Below are 21,661 nucleotides of genomic sequence, written 5' to 3'. Positions count from 1 at the left end.
ATAGTTCCCCTGCATTGACCCTTTATTTAGCTTGCAAGCTCCACCACAGCTCTACAGAATACATAATGTTATAAATTAAAGTGGATATATATAATCAAAGGTCCTTTTTACTATGTCTAAATTGATCGTGATAGTCATGACAAACATTCCACCCAGAACGCCTTTCAAACCCACAAACGCTCTTTGCGGCACCAAACACCAACAACCCTGATATCAGAAAGAAATGCCGTCCATAAAGGGAGAAGAAAAGAAAAAAAAAAGAAAATAAAAGAAAAGAATGGAAGAATGATCAGATCAGATTAGAAAATCCCGACCACCTTCGGTACCACCTCCTCCGCGTCACGGACTCTTGTTGGGTATCCTTCTCCTGAACTAGACTCTCGTTCGAGTACCTCGAGTTGCGCGAAGAGCCAGAGCCAGAAGTATTGATTGAAGAGAGCGAAGCTCGACTCTGCTTCCTCTGGTGCTTTGCATGTTTCTTCTCACTGGTAAACTTCTTGGTTGCGTGCTTGTTACAGAAGCAGTGCATAGTGACGGTCTCGAAGCCGGTACCGGGACAAACCTCTGGGCCAGCGCCACACGCTTGATAGCCTGCATCTTCTTCGCATTGGCACCAGTTGTACAAGGTAAGGTATTGGCGGCACATTTTCTTCAATTCTTTTGGGTAAATTTTTTTTTCTCTTTTATTGCCTTTTTTTTGAGCGTGTTGTGTTGTCCCGCAGGAATCTTTTGCTCGTTTGGGCGCCGCTGACGTCGTGGGTTGGCGGCCGGAAGTGTGCGCGAACTCCGCTGGCTTCCGGGGATGATGTGGATAGTAGTGCCCCTCAGTAAAGAATAAATGGATGTGTGCAGCAGGTTGAGGAGCGCAGACTTGGTTTCAAAAAGAGACCTGTGGTGTTCTTGATTCTCAAGTCGACTCACTAGTCGTCCGTATAGATCGGGATGCCGATCCTCAGGGTTTTTGTGATGAGTTCCCGATACGACTGAGAGCGAGAGGATAAAATCAAATGAGGGGTAAGCGGAGAGACCCTTTGCGAAGACCCTTGAGAATATATATGTATAGATAGACTTATATCAAGTGCAGATGGATTATCAAGTGAAGAATGGAGGTCGATAACTGGAGGGGGATTGAGGTAAGTGTATAGAGGTCAAAGTAGGGGAAGAGGCAGAACCACAAAAGGACTCGCTCTGTAGAGGTATAAAGGGTCTTAAGAGAGGAGAAGAGAATATATGGCAGCGAGTATTTAATATTTGACGTCAGCACAGTGAAGCGCTCCTGTGGAGTGCTCGTCTAAGAGCCCAGCGTCAAAGAACATCCACCTACTACCACGAGGGACCGGTCAATCCCACTCATCCATTGCGATCTGGCCAGGATCGACTGTGCCCCTCAGCCCTCTCTAAGGGACGGCCAATCCGTTTTTGACGCTGCCCAGAAGGCAAAGTGCTTTTGTTTCTCTAGGCGCTGACAACGAACGGCCTTGCTGGTCTTGCTGGTCTTTATTTAGGTCGAAGGTTTCAGTTGGCGCCTCGACTTGTACTCGGCGTTTTGTGGGAAAAGGACAAGCGGCTCGGCAACGGAGTATCTAGTCAGCGCCTGATTGCGAAGAGAATTCATGCAGTGGGCTTCTTTGGTCGGTCTGACAAAGAAGCCGATAAAGAGTCCAAAGACCGCTCTTTGCACCTCCATTTAACTTTTACTGCGGAGTAGGATGTTCGGCCCTGGTCCACGACAGGTAAGCAGCTTGCGTACCCTTTTACCCACAGACAGGTGGTCAGTGGGTTATACAACGAAGACAGCATGGGTCGATCCGATCATGTCACCAACCCACAGGAACTGGTCCGTCGCACGATCGACGGCGGATGAGCACTGATGATGATGTCGACGTTGGTGATCGATGCGGGCCTCGTCCCCTCCGGATCGGGATCTAATGCGCTAGCCGGCTGTGGTTAGTCAGCTGTGCAGATCTTCTGGGTCACGTGGTATGTCGTCCCAGAGGGTTTTCCATCAGTGTTCTCGAAGCTTAATGGGATATCTGTCTGTTATTGTCCATGATAATGATCAGAGTATTTTTTTGTCAGTAGACTGTACAGAGAAAGTGCTGCTACCAGATATGCCATCATCTAAGCCGTATCGAGTCTCTTCTCAGAAACGCCAATCTTGGTTTTCCCACCGCCGACAATAATTTCTCCAAGTCCGCTCCGCACCCCTCCAATCCCAATTGTATTCCCAAACACAGCAGCTCTACGTCCAATTTGGTGTGAACAGAACTTAGCACAATAAGAGGCATGACTTCCCAGTCCGAAGGCCAACCCATCATCATGCCCCCCTCCCCATCCCGCACAACGACGCTCCTCGCAAACCTCGCCTCCGTGACATCGCGCATCCAATCCGCCTCCTCGAAACTTCCTCTCCCCAAAGAACCGCGCCTCGTGGCCGTCTCAAAACTCAAGCCCGCGTCCGACATTCTTGCGCTGCACAATCCTCCCACCGCACACTCCCACTTTGGCGAGAACTACCTCCAAGAACTCCAAGAGAAGGCGCGGCTGCTGCCCCCCACCATCAAATGGCATTTCATCGGCGGCCTACAGAGCAACAAGTGTGTTTCGTTGGCAAGGGATACCCGCGCGTTATGGGCTGTTGAGAGCGTAGATAGTGAGAAAAAGGCGACGCTGTTGGATAAGGGATGGGGAGAGAGGAAGGCGGAGATGGGCGGGGAGGAGAAGCTACGGATCTTTGTGCAGGTAAATACGTCTGGGGAGGAGAATAAGAGTGGTGTCGATCCCGGGGAGGAAGTAGTGCGACTTTGCCGGTTTATCGTGGACAAATGCCCGCGGTTGAGACTGCAAGGGTTGATGACGATCGGGGCGATTGCGAGATCGAAAGCGACGACGGCAGAGACGGAGAATGAGGATTTTGTCTGCTTGAAGCAGGCGAGGGATCGGGTAAATGAGGCTTTGGATTTGGAAGGAGATGCGCGGTTGGAGTTGAGTATGGGGATGAGTGAGGACTTCGAGGGCGCCATTGTGCTAGGGAGTGACGAGGTGCGAGTTGGAACGACGCTTTTCGGGGATAGGCCGCCCAAGGATCAGGCTAGGATTCTCTGACTGAAGAGAGTACATCTTCAATCAAGGTGTATTACAAGGCAGGCTTGCATCCTGTGGCATGCTCAAACATTATGTACTCTTAAATAATATCGATAAATACATACCAAACCACCTGTACGGGGCGGTTAGGTCGAAGAAGCGTATAGTTATACAGCGTCAGTAGCCAGAGGTAAAGTCGTCGTCAACGTTAATCCCCCTTGGTTTCTCACGAACATAGCTCCTATCCGGCAATGACCCCTGTGATAGTCTCTGCTCCATCTGCCGCGCCAGCGCTTGAGGTATTTCTTCCTGTGTGGCTCGGATTGTTACTCGGTACATCTGGAACTGTCAGTACTGCTCTGGCTTATCGCATTGGGCCAGCTTACCTTCCGCTCATAGTTGGGTTCCAATCGGAGAAGACAGCCAGTCTTTCCTTGTGCGGAGTGATACACCGCACAGCCCACAATGTTGGTCGAGATCGGATCAACCCCACTCAACAGCTTCCAGCCAAATTGTTCAACAAGCCTCCTCGTGAAACCCTCGCTGATGCTCCCCGCTTTCGCCACAAGCCCAAAAGTGTTTTGCGCTTCCAGTGGACCACCGCCGATCTGCCGCCACCGTTTAAAGAAATCTTCTGGCGTGAGAGTGGAGGGCTCTAGGTACCGATGCATTAGGATCGGGAGTTGCAATGTGTAAGCCTGCAATGCACCTGCAAGATACGAAATACGGATTGTAGGCGCCTTGGAGAACGGCCCTTTGGCCTCGAAGAAAAGGGTCTGCTGCGTTTGACCAGACGCTGGAACTGAAGGCTCCGGAAGGCTCTTCGAATCAATCCTGAGGTGAGGGGCGGATGGGTTGTCCACAGTCGTCGTCAGCGATCCGATGGGGAAAGAAGATCTGTTGCTTATGTAGAGCTTCAGCACACCCAAATGACCCCGGAATTCCGACCGCAGGCCAACCTGGATTTGTGCATCCTCAAACAGTACACCTTCGTCCGAGAAGTACAGCCTGTTGTATCCAATTTCCCAATCGGGAGACAGGTTCGCCGCACTAGCCATGTTCGTAGAAGGTGGCGGTGGTGTCGGCGCACTCAGGTCTAGTCCGGCTAAGTCGCCCGTCGCGCTTGAAGTAGCAGTTCCGTTGGTTCCTGTTGTTGTACCGTGGACGATCGTAGTGAATGTCCGCTTGAGACCTGTGTTTTGTGCCATCAAAATCTCCGCTCCGTCCGAATTCGCGTCCTTGCCTCCCACAACCCAGGTCTTTTTATCCGTCGTGCCGGCCGTCTTCTGATGGAGACGAGACAATAAAATCGAAGCTCTCTCAGAGAACGGAGGCATTTCATCACAAACCGTTCGCAGAAGATCGTCAGTTGGAAGTGTCGCCAGCGACAGATATTCGAATGCGCGTTGCTGTAGTTCTGGATCTGGTGAGTGGCTATACAGTCGGAAGATGTGTAGAAGCTGTGGTTTAATTTCCGGGAACAGGTTGACGAATTTGACAAAGGAAGACAGTATCATGGCACGTGTGTTGTCTGTACTAGTCATCATTTTAGCTTGCAGGGCGAGGAATTGTTCAATCGGGCTTGAGCCTTGGTTGTCAGCTACTAGATGTCCGAATTCTCCAAGAACATAGCAGCCAATCTTGACCAGACTCTCGTGACAGTCACTCTTCAGATAGGTAAGAAGCGTCTGGGCGGCGTATGCCTGCAGTTCCTCGTTGTTCGTCACGATTTGAATCACACGTTGCCATACTTCGTCGTTAACATGGTCACCAGCAAGAGACAACAGCTTCAGCGTGACATCGATATACCACTGGGCATCAGTGGCATACTTCTCAGTAAGAATAGCGACTTTCAGGACCATTTCTTCACGTATCGCATAGTCGGCGGACTGAAGGTATCGCATCAGTTCGTTCACAATAGGCGCGGCGTTTGTGCTGTCGCACATGCTGTAGACCAAGTCAAGACCTTTTCGACGCACGCTGATATCCCTGTCTCGTAGTGAACCCAAGATAATGTTTTGATGCTTCTTGATCGGATCAAGGGTTTCGGCCCTGGCTGCAAAGTGCGTCATAGCTTCTAACCCAAGATAGCGTACGTTTGTCTCCCGGGACTGGATATATTTCCCAAGTCGCGAGGAGATTTGCATCATCAGGGTGTGTTCAGTGTCAAGGTGGATGAGGAGATTGATCGCCTCAAAGAGCACAGCATTCTGAGCATTGTTCTGCTGCACGTTCTTCGGCGTGTCCATCGCAATCTGCATTATTTGCTGCAGTGATTCGCGAATAATATCACGGACATGGCTATCCCCTGCGTTGCATTAGCTCGCATCATCAAGGAGCGAAAAAACTTGACTTACCCGATGGAGGGTAATACTGTAACAGCCGTAGCAGTTTGACCTGGAGCCACGGGCAGGGTACTCGATAGTAAAGATAGTCCGGCGCAATGTCGTTATCGACGACAATCCTCTTTAAACGTTGGGCAGCTTTGACATAGCTCCCTCGGTATTCCTCTGGCCTATCTTGTGCCAGGGCCATGACCAACGATGTAACTGAGAGTGTAACGCCCATGTCTGGATCGTCCATCAAAGATATTATGCGCTCCGCCCACTGATTCTGCACAATGCTAGGATATTTTCGATATAAACGAAGGAGGGTAAGAGCAGCCTTCTTCTTCACAAATGCTTTAGAGGTACTGCGATGAACATCAGCAACAAAGCTAAAATATTTCTGGGGCAAAGTGTAACTAACGGAGAAATAAGCAGGCGATGGACATCGGTCGAGAGTGCTTCACCCATCTCCCTACTCCCAACATTGGCAACCGCATGCAATGCCAGGCAGTTGTTCAATTCGTTCTGATCCAGCAAGTCTTTCCGAATACTGTTGACAACAAGGTGAAGCAGCTCATGCTCCTCGTGCAGAAACAGCGTCACTGCCAGATATCCAATCTGCTTCTCGGAATACTTGTTGGAGGAGATCAAGTTGACAGCCTCCAGATGACCAAAATCGACATCGTACCCCTGAATGTAGACATAGAGCAATTTGCACACATATTTCTTCTTCTGGTACCCGTCGAGATTCCCTGACTTGAACTTTTGCCGGATGTTCGCCAATTCTTTATTTACCCGCTTTTCCTCCAGTTCGCGCGCTCTTGCATTTCGCAAATCAGCGATGAACTGAACTAGTCCGCGCATAGAAGACATGTTTGCTGGGAGGTCTCGCCGACTCGGTGGAAATAAATGAGCGGCCGGGTCTGGGTGCGGTAAGGAGCGAACGAGTTACGCGAGACTCGGAAAGCCGTAATGTAATGCGAACTGAGGGGATACAGCTGTCTTTGCAATCTTCTGTAGGTGCTCACACCGTGGCAGGGTGTACATTCAGTATGTGTATATCATAAAACCATATCCTGCCGCCCGCTTTATCGGTTCGTGTCTGAGGATGATTCTAGGATTCTATGCCGCATCGATCATGGCGCAAGTTAAGGAAAGCGTGTCGTCGACGCAGCTCAGGAGCTAGCGCAGCGCAAAACAGGGATAGTCAACGTCGGTGTATACCTGGGTAGCTCCAAGATCAAGCCAGGTACTGGATAACAGTGGTTGGAAAGGTGCACCGCGATCAGTGTTAGCGAAATGCGAGACCCGAAAAGTTAAGCATCTCCCTACAGGGCGGGCTACGGCTGGTAAGGAGCGGCCCCCGTTTCTGGATGCTAAGCCACTCCCAGGGTAGATCCGGTGGAGATCCGGAACATTGTTGATACGATGCGGCGGTGCATCTACATACCTACATCACCAGCTGTGCAAAGATTCCCGCAAGATATTGATTTCCTCTGATAATAAGTTTCATCTAAATCCTTATTTTACATCCGAATGCATGTGCCCTCCAAGTCCATAGATCCCAAAACGCCAAGCCGCAGCCATGCATAAATAGAAGTTGGCAAATGGTATCAACTACTTGCGTCAGAAGGTTAATAGTTTGATCATTCGTATTATTTCCTGCTTCGCAGGAAAGCCGCGACTTGCTCATGTCGTGTCACAAAGAACATCCTTTTGCGATCTGACTTCCATATCAGAACACCAATTTCTTCGGCATACCGACACGGAGCCTCGTACTCGGCAAGGCTGACAAAATCCTTGAACAGAAAGCCAGCCGTAGCTTTGACACGGTCACGCTCCAGCTGCCAAAGACGGATCTGGTCAACAACTGTTGGTGGAAGGACTGACGGCGGCATTCCAGCTTGATTGGATGTGGAACGAGCGACATTGTGTTTGCGCATCTGCGGGTGTGCGTGGGTAGCAAGGTATGAGATAATTTGATCGGCTGTTATACCCATTTCAATCGCGCGGCGGATAGACTGCCGGGTCACTTTTCCCGTGACCAGATTAGGGAAGCGGTACTTGAGAGTCGTGAAGAGCGCAATAAGCGAAATCTGAAGCGGCGACGAAGTGTAAGCGTAAAGTCGATAATTCGTTTCAATGATAATGAATCCAGAACCGGGTTGGTTGGAATCCCCGCCGTCCGGATCGGATAGTGCGCCAGAGATGGGGTTGCTGAGGGCGCTTGAGTCGGATGTAAGAGTGGTTGCAAGACGGGTAGGGTAGAAATGGCTCGCCTCGGGAGAATCCTGATATACGATACCAAAGTCTGCTAAATCGGTTAGAGTGCGGAGTTGATTCGATGTCAAGTGCTTCTTTTCGTAGGATTTGCCCAGTTCCAAGCTACTGAGGAGGAATATGAAAGACAACACTTCGACACTATCCATCCCGATGGCCTCAGCACTCTCGACGTAGAGAATCAATATATGCCAGACCTGCGTGCCCACATCCTGGAGGACGAATGCGAACCCATCTTGAGTGATCTCAACACGGCGATCCCTGATCTCCACCAGATGTCCAGCTTGCAGAAGCTGCTTCACGCCTTTACTTAAGTTCACATCGCGTTGAATCCCTAGCCCACTGGTTCCAACCATGTAGCCGAGAACACCCTCCCACTGTCGGCGCGCGTATTCATCGAGATCGTGAATGGGGACAGTCTGGTCGTCCGGTATCTGGCGAAGCACACCAAAGGACTGGGTTTCTTTCGCGCCCGTGAGAGCTTGTCGGAGGGATGCAGCGAAGGGATCGGTGACCATGTAAGCGCGGACGTTCCCAGAGGTGGTCGTATTTGTAAGAATATGTAGCCTTCCCAGTATTGACAGCGCACTATCCCGCTCTCTAAGGGAAGATAACCCGTTAGCCGTCCAGAGAACGCAGACATCAAGTTGGAAAGCAGACTTACCTCAGGCTTTCGGATCTGACCCAAGTTTGCAGGTCCGTTGCTGGAAGCGGGTCCTTCAGGTACAGGAGCGCCATAACGAAGCATTTTGCTACCGTCATATGTGTGAGATTAACCGAGATCGAAGTGTATCGCCGACCACATAATATACATACCCAGGTCAGGCAGCATGCGCCTGAAGATAGCGAGAGCGGTGGACGGCTGCTGGTATAGCTTGAAGAAGACAGTTCCAGGGAGGCTTTCGAGGTAATCGAACGGACGAGATGCGGCAGCCATCTTGCTTTTGGAAGCAAAAGTACTTATCACCTCTGGAGCATGATGCAGCCGTAAGAAATGGCGGTGAGCGCAACAAGTTGAAAAACTGAAGAGACAGCCAGAAAAATGGTTTGGAGAACAGTGAATAGTAGAACGATAGGTAGCTAGAGCCTGGATGAGGCCGCAAATAGTGCTCCGGTGGCCCAAGCGGCCATCAAGCGCAGTCCGCGATGATCTCACGGCCTTGCTCTAGCATACAGAGTACTCCATACTTCTCTCCTCCATACATCTTGCCCACCCGACATTGGCCTTTTATCTAGTCCAAAATGACTGCGCTGCGCTTTGTTAAATCTGTAATTCTCATGCCATTCAGTGCTGTATCTACCTGAACTCTCTAACAAATTCCACCAGGTTTGGGAGTCGTTCCGGGCCACTTCGGGGCTGGAACCTCGGTAGGTAGTGAAGCCCAACATTGAAAGCTAGCAATTGCTGAGCGCCGACATTGTGTGTTCTTACAGGCTGCTGGATAATGTAAGATCAAACTATCCGAAGACCTGAACGTCTTCTTACCAATTATCTAACTCGAATCGTCCTCATGCAATCGAGCATCGGTTATCAATGGTTGGACCGCGCTGATGAGTAGCACTCCAGCTCCGGGTAACCGCTGCAAAGCCAGGGATTGTGAACTTTGAACTGGACATTGAGAAGCACCATACAGTAAGAATCCTGTGTTCAAACGGTTGCTATGCTACAGGTCGATGGCTAATGTTTAGTCAGAATCGCCTGCAGATACTGCATGGAGGCACCATCGCTTCAATGGGTCAGTAGCTCATGTATAACCTTCAATTCATGACGTTGTTTCTCACATCTCAAAGTTGATCTCGGTGGCTCTCTGGCAGTTGCATCCCGTGGGTTATATGCTACTGGGGTATCAACTGATCTGAACGGTACATCTTTTACAGGGTTCAATTGGCCTCGACATACGCCTAACCATCTTTAGTCACATATCTCAGCTCCGGTGGCAAAGTGGGGGATAAGATTTTGGCGGTATGTATCCTCCACTATTTATTAATGATGTAGGGCTAATTCTACCCCAGGAAGTGACCTGTGATAAGTGTATGTTGCTGTCTCAATTACGCCCCTGAGGTCTTCTGCATATTCCGGAAACACCCTTCTGATCGGATTGCAGTTGGCAAAACCCTTGCGTATACCAACATTAGGTTTATGAACTCTAAAGGCGACGTCTTCGCCCGAGGCAGTCACACAAAGTAAGCAAATTCAAGCTACCCTCAAGCAGTGCTAACCAGCAGATAGGTATGTTGCGCTAGCCTGGAAAGACCCTCAAAACATTGTCGAGCAGTTGAATGAGCGCAAATCATCATAAGGGCAAAGAGTCTGAGTGCGTGATAAAGTTTTCGATAGACACCTAAACGAAGTATATAATCGATCACTAGTAAATTATACGAATGGATACTATACAGGGGAAAGGCAACTGGTGTCTTCTCCCTTACTGGTTTAGTCATGTTGCATGCAGGTATATGGCTTAGGAGGTGGGTTTATAACCCAAGGTTAGCTCCAGATATATAATGCAGCACACCCACAGCTTCGGTCACCTACAGTTGGAACGGCCCGATGTAGCTTTCCTTTTAACCGAGATTAGACATGCTAGTGACCCTGAAATGCGAATGACTCGTTCTAACCCATCGATCTGTCATTGGAAATCCTCTTAGGTATCAACGCCTGATCATATAGAAGCAGGATCTGGGCCATATTCCTTAACGCTTGATTCGTGCGAAACCGTAATTCAGTTATAAGAGCAACACTTGTGCGATACTTTTACAACACGTTCTAGAGATATACAGAATCCTTCATCGATCGCAGAGCCAGCTTCTTAATCAAAGTACATTGCAATTCGCTGTGATTGAACATATATCCAAGTTAGACCCCCAGTTTTCATAACTCCCTAAGCTTGACACCAGGATCTTATTTCCGTAATCAGGCGTATACATGTTCATGCAACGGATCTTCATCACCTTCTTCACCGGCCCCAAGCATTTCTTCGTCTCCATCTTCGATAAGGTCTCCCTCCTCATCTGGCATCGTCTCATCAACAATGGCACCTTCCCCCCCAAGAGCCTTGATCTTGGCTTGGGTCATCTCGAAAACATACTGGCCGAGATGCTCTACGCCTTCCATAGGGGTGCCCTTGACCTCGTTGTCTAACGTCCGGGTAGCTGGGAACATCTCCCCAGGAGCGAGCATGAGCTTGTCTGGACGTTGTAATAGCAAATCGAATGCGGGCTTTAGTTCGTAACATGACTCGAAAACCTCGCGGCGGCCGAGAATGTATAGACCAAGACGGGCACGGGAAAGCGCTACGGTAAGACGGCGTACGTCACGGAGGTATCCAACTGTGCGAGTGCGTGTAAGGGAGAGGATTATGTCTGAAGAACTCGATTAGTTGCTTGGAGCTGAATGGTTGAAGCAGGAACTTACAGTCGTTTTGCTCGCCTTGATATCTGTCTACTGTCGTGACGATCTTAGGCATGCCGAAGAGGGTGTTCTTGGAGCACCGGTGGTTCAAGACATCCTTGATTAGTGCCGTTTGACCTGCGTATGTGGCGAGGATCGAAATCTTCGATGCAGGATAACCGAGAAGTCGCATATACTGGAAGATGGCAACAGCGTACTCTGCTTCACCAAGGTTCTGGATGAAATGAGGAGTGGGCTCACGTTCCCCTGTGCCTTGGTAGTCTGGCACGTTGATAAATTGGTATTCAAACTGGAAACCAGCATTGGCCTGCTTGAACTCTGGCGCTTGTTCGACAATCGGCAGGTTTCCAAGGTTCTGATAGCGCCACCGGAAAAGCTCCGCGATACTTGGTCTAGCACGTCCTTGCTGGTCGAGCATGATAGCTGGGACGCCTAGCCGGATAAGACGAAGGAAGAGACTTTGCTCGAAATGAGCATATTGTCGGAAGGCTAGGTTTTGGATAATAGGAGAATTCTGAAGGTGGTCACCGCATAGAACAATACGTTTCAGAGGGAGTTGACCCTCCTTCATATTCTGCAGAGCTGTTGGAATAAAGCTTTCGACCTCAGTGATCTGCGCAGCCTCCTCCATGACAATATTATCGTAATGGAATCCAAGGTCGGCAATCTCTTGGCGGCGCATAGCTGCATGTGTACTTGTCATTGCAATTATTCTGGCCTCCTTGACAAGCAGATAGTTGGCCTTGTCCTTGGGCTGACGCAAGATCTCGAACGGGCGAATATCTTCTAGCTCAGAGAAAATCCTGTCGATGTGACGCTGGCAGCCTTGTGCCACATCGACCACTGTCTCCTTAGAGGCAGAATGATCAAAAACAGGCGCAGGTGCGTTGGAGAAATATTCATGGAATGGGAAAGCCGCGATGATCTCCTCTGCTGACGCGTTCTCAGCACGGGCAAGTTCCCAGAATTTCGTCCAGGCAGGTCTAATGTAGACTGTATAGAAGTAGCCAGCTGTCTCGCAAGAATTTCCATGTGCGCCTTGTGCTCCGATTGATGCCGCCAAGCGTGTGACCTCCGCGAGGAAGTGGTTTCGATTATCCAGGAACGATTCGACGCGGCCATACTTACTATAGCTGGTCTCGGTTTCTAATTCTTCCTCACCATGGCCGAGTCGCAATAAATGGCGTTCATCAATATCCAGAGCCACAATCTTCTGGAAAAGTTGATTTAATGCTTGATTGCTATGCGCAACAAGTAGTGTGCGTTCGGTTGGGAAATTATGGTAGATGTTGTTGATGATTTGAGTTGCCACATCAGTCTTTCCGGTTCCAGGAGGCCCGACAATGACTGTGAGACCGGGCTGCGTTCCGGATGCAATCGCTTTAATCTGAGCCGGTGTGAAACGGATTGTATTGAGCTTTGGAGCATCTACCGGGTACGGACCTGGGTTCGGTGGCTTGTACGTCGAGACGCGGAGAGACTTGGGCCCTCCTCGTTCTTCGGCATGCTGGTCCCGCCGTCGCTTTTTTGGCGCGTTTGAGGAAGATGGCTGTGCAGATTCTTCGATATATTCAAGAACGTATGGTGGTCGAAAGCTTGTGGTAGCGTCACCCGAAGGCTCAATTGTCAGGCCTGGGAAACTCTCAATTAGATGTTGCCAGTCCAGAAACGTGTCCCTAAAGTCCACTGATTTGAGTCGGTTAGGTAATTCCGTGTAGCTAGCCCCAGCAGGATCTCCATAACCCAGGAAAATATCCTGAATCCATGGTGGCAAGGTGATGTCCGACGCAATGAGTCTCTGCATGGTTTCAAGGATTGACTTGAAGTTATTCTCTCTTGCCTTCCTTCTTGCGACCACATTGATGAGTGGGTAAATGTCGGGCTTCCCCTGCGAAGTACGATCCTTGTCCGCTTTGAAGGCAGCAGGGTCCAAGTTGACCAGTAATCTTCTAACGCGAGGACGAGATCGATACCCATTTGTTTGGCCCGATGCTGGTTCACGTAGCGGGCGCCCGTTTTCATCAAAGACCTGCACAATGTCCGCGGATCTGACGTGTACGATACTTGGTGTCTGAGGCGCTTCAACATCTCTGAATCCATATTTACCCTGGTTACCAGGTTGTACGGCAAGAAGGAACACAACATCATCAGGGCGAAGTGAATCCCACTCTGTGCGGATGTGGTCGGCCAACCTGCCCACCTCAATGGTAATCTCAGCCCGTACAAAAGCGGGTTTTGTGGATCCAACTTTAGGTGGCGCAACTTCAATAATGGCAGGTTTTGAGATTGGAATGGCCATACGAGAAAACCCGTCAAACGTCAAAGTTCGCCCATCTTGACTTGCTCGAGGTTGCATTCGCTTGACAATCAACTCCATATCCTTGCGAATCTGGAAAAAAGCTTCCGCGCGATATAATAGAAAGGAGCGCCAGAGGAAGTCTCCAAGACTGAGATACTGAAGGTTGAGCTTCGGGATGGCGAGTGGCCTGGACCCATCATATGTCTCATTGCGGAGTAATGATGGATCGTACAGACTTTCTTCTGTAGGGACAACGTTAAGATTAGAAGCGGCTTCTTGGAACGAGGTTGTCCGTTCGTGGTAGGACAGAAGCACCTCCATGTAGAGATGTCGATCAGATGCGACATTCGCTTGTCTGGGATAACTTGTACGAAATCCTAGGTGCGCGCAAAGATTCCGAAGCTCAGAGTCATCCAAAGATTTTAATTGTCCTTCGAGTTCCGGACGCTGCTCAATGGAACCATAGTTTGACAAAGCTAGGATTGTCAGTTTGTCCTTGAAGTGTTTCATTGAGGTTTTCTGTAGTCGTGCCAGATCATGGCAGTGCGCATCGTACATTGCCTGAGTTGACAGTGCTTCTCCTGTGTAATCATTTATCGCGAATCCAGTAAAGTGTTTGAGGAGATTAAAGAAGTCGCGGAAAAGGGCATTGTCTGCTGAACGATACAATTGAGACAGACGCATCAGGGGCAGGAGGTGGAGATCCTTTAGCAGAGTGTTGACATATCGCCTCGTCGGCAGCTGACTCTCCAGATCGACAAGGAATTCAAGAAATCGCTCGCAATATCGCAGGTTATCTGCCTGATCCTTCTCGGTGCCGTTCAATCTCCGCAGGAAATCCAGGAGCATGGTGTAGAGCCAAGAACGCTCAAACCTCATTTTCGCCTTGGTCGCTTCGTCCCCAGCGTCGTAACGTTTCAGAGCAGCCCTCCATGCTTTTTTGAGATTTGGAGCATTCGCAAGAATGCGCTCTCTTGCCTCATCACTATGGAGGTTATGCCAGATGGATATGGAAACAAGGGGAGCGCATTCCTTCCGGATCAGAGTGTTCTCAAGCGATTGAAAAGCGCTAATCATAAACGACAATATCGACAGGCGGGAAAAGGTAGGGAGCGATTGATCAATGCTCATCGAAAGGATCCGGTGGAAGAGGTTGGAGAAATCATCGGGACGGTCTGAGAAGATTTCTGGAGTCTGTCAGCTTTGGTACTGTCTTCTAAGCAGATCTGTCGTTACCCCATATTGGCAAATGCTCTCTCTGCTTAACGCTCACAATCAATGCTAAGAGCAGGACATGATAGTTTGAGGCGTCTTCGGTGTATGTCGGCCAGAGAAACCTGTTCGAGCTTAGCAAATTCGATCCAACATGAACAAAGGTGAGCTGCGCAAACTTTTCAAGTATATTCAGATTCTCCAAAACAAGCAGTGAGCGGAAGCTAAAGCTCTCGGCCTCCAGAGGATCCCAAATATCCTTCTTGATCACATCATGTTTCACCTTGCGGACATTTGCAGCATCGAGCCAATGTGTTTTGGCCAACCGCACCCAAGGACTATCGTCGCGAAAGTCCTCCACGGTTGGTCTGGAGTCAAGGCCGGGTGCCATGGCATTCTGTGTCTGGAGACCCATCCCTCAATGCTGGAATTCCCCAAAAGGCCAAAAGCTCTCCTAGCGCGGGCACTATATATGGAGCTGCGCAAATGGTCTACTACGCCGAACCTCGGGAAAGCTCTAGGCGCGCGTCTAACACCGTTATCGATTGGCCGACGGAAGTCCGCAGAGCCGCAGCAACGGGTTCCTTTTGAAAGCTTCCACCGGCTGACTTCACCTCCGCGGTTTTGTCATCAATTACTGTCGTCGCCAGTTCAGCAAAATGGCGGGCACAGAAGTAGATGTGATTGAAATCTACAGGAGGCTGATTGAAAGTCTTCTGGGCAAAGCAGAACAGGTGAAGCCAGGAAAGGAGATTGAGCCTCCCTTAACGGAAACACAGCTCGGGGAGTCTTTCTGGCTTGTCCGAGGGGAAGATGAGCAGACAGTCAAACAACTGAGTCAGCAGACTCAATTCGCGGCGGTGGAAATTGCGTTTAGAGAGAGGTTCTATGGTCTCCTTGTATGTTGGGCATCCACTTCCGTTCTTAGACCCTGTCCAAAGCAGTCACTGATATCGCGATAACACTAGGCCACAACAACGATCGATGACCCCGAGTTCGTTCGTATATGGAATCTACTCGACGTGATATCCGTGTTTTCTGACAATGGTTCGTGTTCGCTTCGCATACGTGTTGGAGACGCCCTAACACCATCTAGAGCAATGCGAACCCGGCCTCATATTTTGGTTGATCGAGGAATTGCTAGACAGTCAGACGATTGACGGTTGTCGCAAAGTGTTCGATTATCTTGAATCGCGAAGAGAACGTAACACGAAGGTACGCCACTCCCGAACCGCAACTGCAACATAGCCGCTGACGTGCCGAAAGAAACATTTTAAACAAAAAAATCTGATCATACTAAGAACTTGCAATGAATTGCTTCGGAGACTGTCACGAGCGGAGGATACCGTTTTTTGCGGCCGGGTATTTATCTTTCTCTTCCAAAGCTTCCCCTTAGGGGACAAGAGCGCAGTGAATCTTCGGGGCGAGTATCATACCGAGAACGTGACAACTTTTGATACCATCGCGAACGATGCGATCAGTGAAGCAGATGATATGGATGTGGATATGCCGGACGTGAAGGCAACAAACTCGGTAGCCGAGACGCAGAAGCAGCCCCTCGCTGAAGGTGATGCCAAGTCCGCCGAACAGGACGTCACTAAGATACCAAAAGTGACCGTTTCGCAATCTAGTGATCAGACTGGGGAGCGGTCACTCAGCATAGATACCCTGTACCCAATCTTCTGGGGGTTGCAAGCTTACTTTTCTTCCCCGACAAAGATTTTCGATGCTCAGCACTTCGCTACTTTCAAGAGCGGGCTTGAAGCCACTCTCAATGCCTTCCGGACGGTCAACACCGAACTGGAAACTTCCAACAGCAAAACGCAAGAGGAACTTCGGAAGTCGACCAAACGGAAACGTACAGCAGACGGACCTGAAATCGCAAGCAGCTTCAACCCGAAATACTTGACTAGTCGGGAACTTTTCGATCTTGAGGTATTTTCCATGAATAGTCTAGGTTTTTCAATGACTGACACTAGCCTTAGGTCAATGATACGGCTTTCAGACGACATGTTCTGGTCCAGGCCTTGATACTTCTGGATTTCATGCTCTCGCTTACGTCAAAATCAAAAGCTAAGCTTGCTGACTTGACTAACAAGTCTGTACTATATGGTTTTGTTCTAAACGATGAAGATGTAAGGTGCCCTAACATGGCGCTGTCCCGTCAGAGCTAACAGCATTAGGCACAATGGGCGGTAAAGATGAGAAAATCAATCGAAGGATACCTTCAGGAAGGTGCTGGCGGAAAGTTCTACTATCGGATGGTAGATACTGTCCTGTCACGGGACAAGAACTGGGTTCGCTGGAAGGCTGAAGGTTGCCCTCCGATTGAGAAGCCTGCGGTCTCTGTTGATGAGTATCTTGGGGCTCGTGATAAAGCAATCAAGACATATGCCAACAAGCGCCTTCGTGCTTCCCCTATGAACTCACTTAATCTTAAGTTCCTGTCAGAGAGCGAGTCAGCCTCTGGATTTGACAGGCTCAAAGAGCCGGAAAGGTGGGCATTTCCTAGGTGGTTAAGAATTTGTCTGACATGAGTCTAGGTTCAACGTTCCTACTTCAGAATCCCTGATGCGAGTGATAGAGGACGTCGAATTCGACATTGATACGGCTCAAACCAATGAGGATAAAGAAGCCGCAGTACAAGCAAAAGCTAGTAAAACCTGGCTGTTGTTGCGGCTTTCAGCCAAGAGCAAGCTCGCAGCCTTTGACAAGATTGAAGATGGAAAGAATCTAAAGACCCTTTTCGAAACCCCACAAACCGCTGAAAGCACGACTCAAGCCGCCGGGAGCACATCGCATGAGCCTCCGACAAAGACTTCTCAGGAGACTGAACCAATTAATAATGAGCCCTCACAGGATGAGAAAATGGACACCGAAACAGGAAGTTCTGCCGCTGTTGCTGAGGCGAACAAAGTCGAAGGGAGCGATGCAGCGACTATTGATGCGCCGGGGTCATGACAAGGCCCACCGTCCCAAAAATACAGCAATCCAGGAGAGTCATTGTTTCAATAGGCTCTGCTGTCGCTGTCTTGGCCGATCACTTGGCCGGTGCAGCAATATACGCAACTTGAACTGCAATTAAACGTAAGAATCGCGAAGGGATGATATGCTGAGTCGATGCCCTTCTCGTGTGGAGGTCTGACGAACGGCGGGCATTGGGCAAGGGGTGCGTAACCAAATGTTCCTGCAATCTTTGACAGTTTGATTGCAGCCTGGCCGCCGCCGTTTTGACAGACGCCAACAATCTCCTTGCTCAGTAGGCATCGGTATTGTCAGTGATAGCCAGCGGCATGCTGCGCAGCGTTCTTTTTCTGCACGAGGAGCGTTATCTCTAGCATGGGTATTGGTTGCGTATCTGTACAGGTTGCAGGAGATGATTTAGTTCCTTGCATATTCGGCGCTGCCCACGGGCGGCTAGCGATTGGAAACGAATGCAAGAATAGCCGGTTCACAGGACCACACTACAGGTCCTTGTAACCAAATTTTGGAGCTGTCAGAATTCTAATCCAACTTTCACCGCAAAGTCTTCATTCGTGACTTTTACCATCTGCCTGTCATTGGACGGAAACACGTGATTTATGGCAAGCAATGGACTCTTCCAGGCATGGGTACCAAAACGCAGGGTCATCAGAGGATCCCTTGATTCTTTCATTTTGTCTACCCAGGTCTCGGCAGGGAAATAAATGACTAGACGCCTTAGCAGTTTACAATCAAGGTCAACCACGTTAATCTACCTGCAAAGTCCTCCGTACCTGCATAATTTAGAAGCCCAGACCTCACCTTGTATGGTTGAAGAAACGGTATGCATAAGCTTCAATTTAACCGAAACAGCTCCGGCCTGGAAGGTGGCGAGTGGTCAGACAACCTGACAGCACGGCAGACCGCAAGTCAGGAGCACAACAGCTTGACGGAAACGTGGGGGAAGCATGGCATTCCAGGCGCTCGGAATCTTGGAAGACAGAGGAGCGGAAGTCCTGGATTATTGGAGGCGAGATTAAAGGGCGCCTGTCATGTTTCACGGCGACCCAGGTGCAATCCCTACTGGAGGATAACGGGAGCTGCTACTGCAGTCTCTTCACGACTCGCGCGACCTGTCGACGGAGTGACGGAGTGGCCTCAACGCCCAAAACTTAATGCGAGCGAAGACGAACTTTGAGACACTTCCAGGACATTGCGAGTATCAGCTGTCCGGCATGGATGGCGAAAAAGCTACCCACTTCATGTACAGAGTAGGCACGTAGACGACGACGATGGATTTACCTCGGCCAGACTAGATAGAGATGGAGATGGAGATGGAGCATGTCTTGACTGTTGCGTTTCACCATCAGGACTGGTGACCCGCACAGACCGAACCAGAGCTGAAGTCTCCGCGCGTGAGGGTTTCGGTATACTCGCAGAACAAAGCTGAAGACCAAAATGAAGGAGACTCACGCTCCATCATGGTACGGCGCGCAGCCTCGGAGGAGATTAAGCCGAGTCTATGAGTGGTCGCTTCAATGGTGTGGGTTTGCCTGCGATCTCTTCCCCGCACCGTTGCCACACGATGACACCTGTTGATAATCGATAGATAGCAAGGATCATCGATATGGCTCGCTAGCTCCTATTGCTGGGAGCTAAGGAGCTTTGACCGACCAGGTCTGCCGCCAGAGTGGACAGAGTCCTTCAGGGTCGTGATTGCTGAATGGCGCTGAAGCCCGCCGGCATGACTTCCAATTGGAAAATCCCCTATACAAGGTCTGACTCGTACTGGATCAGCTGGTTTTATTACCACGGCTTCCGTAATCGGCTGTGCGTTCTGAAACTATCTGTATCCCCACGCACTGGGCGGATATCAGTACGTACGCGTCCATTTCTTGGCTCGGGATCTTTCCAGCGTTAGTGAATCCATTATTTTTCTAGGATGCATCTGACGTTTCCGAGATTTCGCCTGGAACTTTTCCAGTCTGGGCAAAAACCCCAGCTTTCCAAATTCCCAGTTTGCACTGGTCAGAAATTCTCCGAAAGAGCCAAGGACAGCGCCTTCTCATGCATTCGAACTCCATCCGCGCTTCCATTGTCTTCTACGGGCTTACTCGGTACAACCCGCACCCGTTCCTGACACGGAGTCCTCATACTACACTGACCATTCCCCCGCCCCATTATTATTGAGCCCATCATTGGAATCGGACACCTCCAGGAAGGAGATGCTTATCTCGAGCGCTCCCAGCATATATTATGAGTAGTCTTTCGTGAGTATTCTTTCGCGAGCGGTCTGCAAAGCTTACGGACTCTCGTGTCGGGTGTTCGAGCGCCTTACCCTGCGGTTCTTTTCTCCTGCTTTAACCGAGCACACCTAACGGACGACGGAGAGGCTCAGACACTAGATTCGACGATCAGCAGCCTGCTATCTGGCTTACTACAACTTGGTAGACTCTACGGTATTCAAGTTGCTGTTATTACCCCATTTTAAGCCGCCAGATCGAAGAATGCTATTATCTTTTCACTATTATTATTATAAATATTTATATTATTATTGTCATCATTTTTATTGATATTTATTTGAATTTTCTTTTTCTTCTGGTGAATTCGACTCTTGCTCTTCTGCGGCCTCCAAGTCGAGTTTCATGCAGGTCCGTTGTGGAGTTGGGCCTCTAATGCGGGCTCCTCTGTCCAAAAACGCCGGTGGGCCCCTGCAGTGCCGTTGAACGCCTCCCGAACGGTCTCGGTCCAATGTCCGTTCTGGTCAGTCTCCCAGTTTCCCAGCGCCTTGCTCGGGACAAGAATCTACGATTGTACGAACCAAGGGCTGCCGCCGAGTCATCGACCCGTATCTACTCGCATCTAGCCGTCCTCTGCACCAATTGAACGTCTTCTCGTCGTATTCGCGTCCAAAGTCCTCTCTACAATAGTACTGCCGCACCCTGTGCTGACTCGACAAGAGTCCCGCGCTAAACTGGATTCGGCAAGGAGGTCACAGTCCGCCTCCGCCGGTTGGTGGAAAATGGTCACTTCTCATTCCGTCTTCCAGCCCTGGAGCTGTTCCACCGTCCACGCCGCTGGATCAGGTCAAGACCAAAGTTGGTCAACGATCCTTCAAGGATTCCAAGTTCATCCAGCTCTGGCTCCATCCTGTTCCTGAATCTGGTCTCATCAAACAGCCGGCTCGCAAGAGGTGTCTTTGGTGTCCAATTCCTGGTGTCATGAAGCGGCTAGCCTCACTCTCTTTCAGTGCCTAAGATGGCCCGAATTTGATCCTCGCTTGAGTCGCTCGCGCAAGTTCGCACCATCCTGCGAGGACGTCACTTTGGGCCGGATCATCTTGGCTGGCTGATGCCGTAGAAACCGGCGCGCTAACCGGGCTTCTGCGTTAGGGGCCTTCCTAGGCTCGCCCGGCGCCTTTTGAGTGCTGTCTCGATTTCGGACTCTGCGTTTGGTGGATGCCCGGCCAAAGCGCCACTTAGTCCCGGAAGGTCTTCCACATGGTGTGCCACGGTCTCCATCGGAGCAACTGACAATTGACATGACAGCTTTTGATCAGCCCAACCCCCGTGGTGCAGCATGAATCGGGTGCAGACCAGACACCACAGGCGTCCAAATTATCAGGAGAAGGGCTCTGGATAACCGAGCAAGGGTCCGTTTCTCCTCCTCTGACGACTTTTGATTTGTACACTGCCGGATAGTGGGGATGAGTCTAGGATTGCGACCCGCTAACTGCAGCTATGCAGTACGGGTCACGGATTCAGGAATCGTCCCGGTTTGGTGTCTTTGTTCCACGCCCAAGGACTGTCAGGCCCTCGAGGATTTGGCAGGCAGTAGTACGGATTACGGGGTAGTAGTATGCCTATCGATAAACCCTCGCGAACGGCGGCTGGCCACTGTCGTGAGACGTGCTACACCCTCTGCTCAGGTGGAGGTAACCGGAGAGGCGCGGGTAGTTTATTTTACGGTCACGCCAGCCATGCCTCGGTGCATAATCACTGTCTCAGACCGGCGGTGATAGCCCCGTTCGTGAAGGTCAAGCCAGGTCAAGCCTCGATCAACGTATCTATCGCGGTCCACGCACCACCT

The 21,661-nt window shown here is 50.1% G+C and overlaps 7 protein-coding genes across 7 annotated transcripts; 3 read left to right on the top strand and 4 right to left on the bottom strand.

Moving 5' to 3' along the window:
* Positions 1-83: 83 nt before the first annotated feature.
* Positions 84-1,877, bottom strand: BDW70DRAFT_141796 (uncharacterized protein). Its single transcript, XM_073737830.1, has one exon. It carries the CDS (start codon positions 644-646, stop codon positions 290-292), a length of 357 nt encoding a protein of 118 aa, XP_073593278.1. The 5' UTR covers positions 647-1,877; the 3' UTR covers positions 84-289.
* Positions 1,878-2,069: 192 nt separating this feature from the next.
* Positions 2,070-3,461, top strand: BDW70DRAFT_97201 (YggS family pyridoxal phosphate enzyme). Its single transcript, XM_073745318.1, has one exon. The coding sequence runs from the start codon at positions 2,287-2,289 to the stop codon at positions 3,103-3,105; it is 819 nt and encodes a 272-aa protein (XP_073593277.1). The 5' UTR covers positions 2,070-2,286; the 3' UTR covers positions 3,106-3,461.
* BDW70DRAFT_97195 (AP-2 complex subunit alpha) lies at positions 3,184-6,438 on the bottom strand. The gene is made up of 4 exons (XM_073745317.1): positions 5,833-6,438; positions 5,442-5,776; positions 3,471-5,392; positions 3,184-3,423 (listed from the first exon to the last, which is right to left on the bottom strand). Exons 1-4 carry the CDS (start codon positions 6,282-6,284, stop codon positions 3,262-3,264), a joined length of 2,871 nt encoding a protein of 956 aa, XP_073593276.1. The 5' UTR covers positions 6,285-6,438; the 3' UTR covers positions 3,184-3,261.
* Positions 6,439-6,917: 479 nt separating this feature from the next.
* Positions 6,918-8,747, bottom strand: BDW70DRAFT_141794 (TFIIH/NER complex subunit TFB2). Its single transcript, XM_073737829.1, has 3 exons — positions 8,508-8,747; positions 8,356-8,443; positions 6,918-8,291 (listed from the first exon to the last, which is right to left on the bottom strand). The coding sequence occupies exons 1-3, from the start codon at positions 8,626-8,628 to the stop codon at positions 7,067-7,069; spliced, it is 1,434 nt and encodes a 477-aa protein (XP_073593275.1). The 5' UTR covers positions 8,629-8,747; the 3' UTR covers positions 6,918-7,066.
* A 143-nt stretch (positions 8,748-8,890) lies between these two features.
* BDW70DRAFT_141792 (PaaI family thioesterase) lies at positions 8,891-10,106 on the top strand. Its single transcript, XM_073737828.1, has 10 exons — positions 8,891-8,960; positions 9,019-9,059; positions 9,126-9,138; positions 9,259-9,324; positions 9,385-9,427; positions 9,483-9,554; positions 9,608-9,654; positions 9,705-9,723; positions 9,797-9,875; positions 9,922-10,106. Exons 1-10 carry the CDS (start codon positions 8,934-8,936, stop codon positions 9,989-9,991), a joined length of 477 nt encoding a protein of 158 aa, XP_073593274.1. The 5' UTR covers positions 8,891-8,933; the 3' UTR covers positions 9,992-10,106.
* A 313-nt stretch (positions 10,107-10,419) lies between these two features.
* BDW70DRAFT_97175 (RNA helicase aquarius) lies at positions 10,420-15,151 on the bottom strand. The gene is made up of 4 exons (XM_073745316.1): positions 14,791-15,151; positions 14,636-14,736; positions 11,104-14,586; positions 10,420-11,051 (listed from the first exon to the last, which is right to left on the bottom strand). The coding sequence occupies exons 1-4, from the start codon at positions 15,024-15,026 to the stop codon at positions 10,603-10,605; spliced, it is 4,269 nt and encodes a 1,422-aa protein (XP_073593273.1). The 5' UTR covers positions 15,027-15,151; the 3' UTR covers positions 10,420-10,602.
* A 68-nt stretch (positions 15,152-15,219) lies between these two features.
* BDW70DRAFT_97150 (THO complex subunit THO1/HPR1) lies at positions 15,220-17,994 on the top strand. The gene is made up of 7 exons (XM_073745315.1): positions 15,220-15,510; positions 15,580-15,658; positions 15,708-15,826; positions 15,878-16,546; positions 16,597-16,746; positions 16,795-17,108; positions 17,155-17,994. Exons 1-7 carry the CDS (start codon positions 15,271-15,273, stop codon positions 17,570-17,572), a joined length of 1,989 nt encoding a protein of 662 aa, XP_073593272.1. The 5' UTR covers positions 15,220-15,270; the 3' UTR covers positions 17,573-17,994.
* The last annotated feature ends 3,667 nt before the right edge of the window (positions 17,995-21,661 follow it).

This window comes from Aspergillus foveolatus, assembly GCF_047715535.1.
Source record: "Aspergillus foveolatus strain CBS 279.81 unplaced genomic scaffold BDW70scaffold_52, whole genome shotgun sequence".
In the NCBI taxonomy this organism is placed as follows: domain Eukaryota; kingdom Fungi; phylum Ascomycota; class Eurotiomycetes; order Eurotiales; family Aspergillaceae; genus Aspergillus; species Aspergillus foveolatus.
This window is presented reverse-complemented; position numbering and strand designations above follow the sequence as displayed.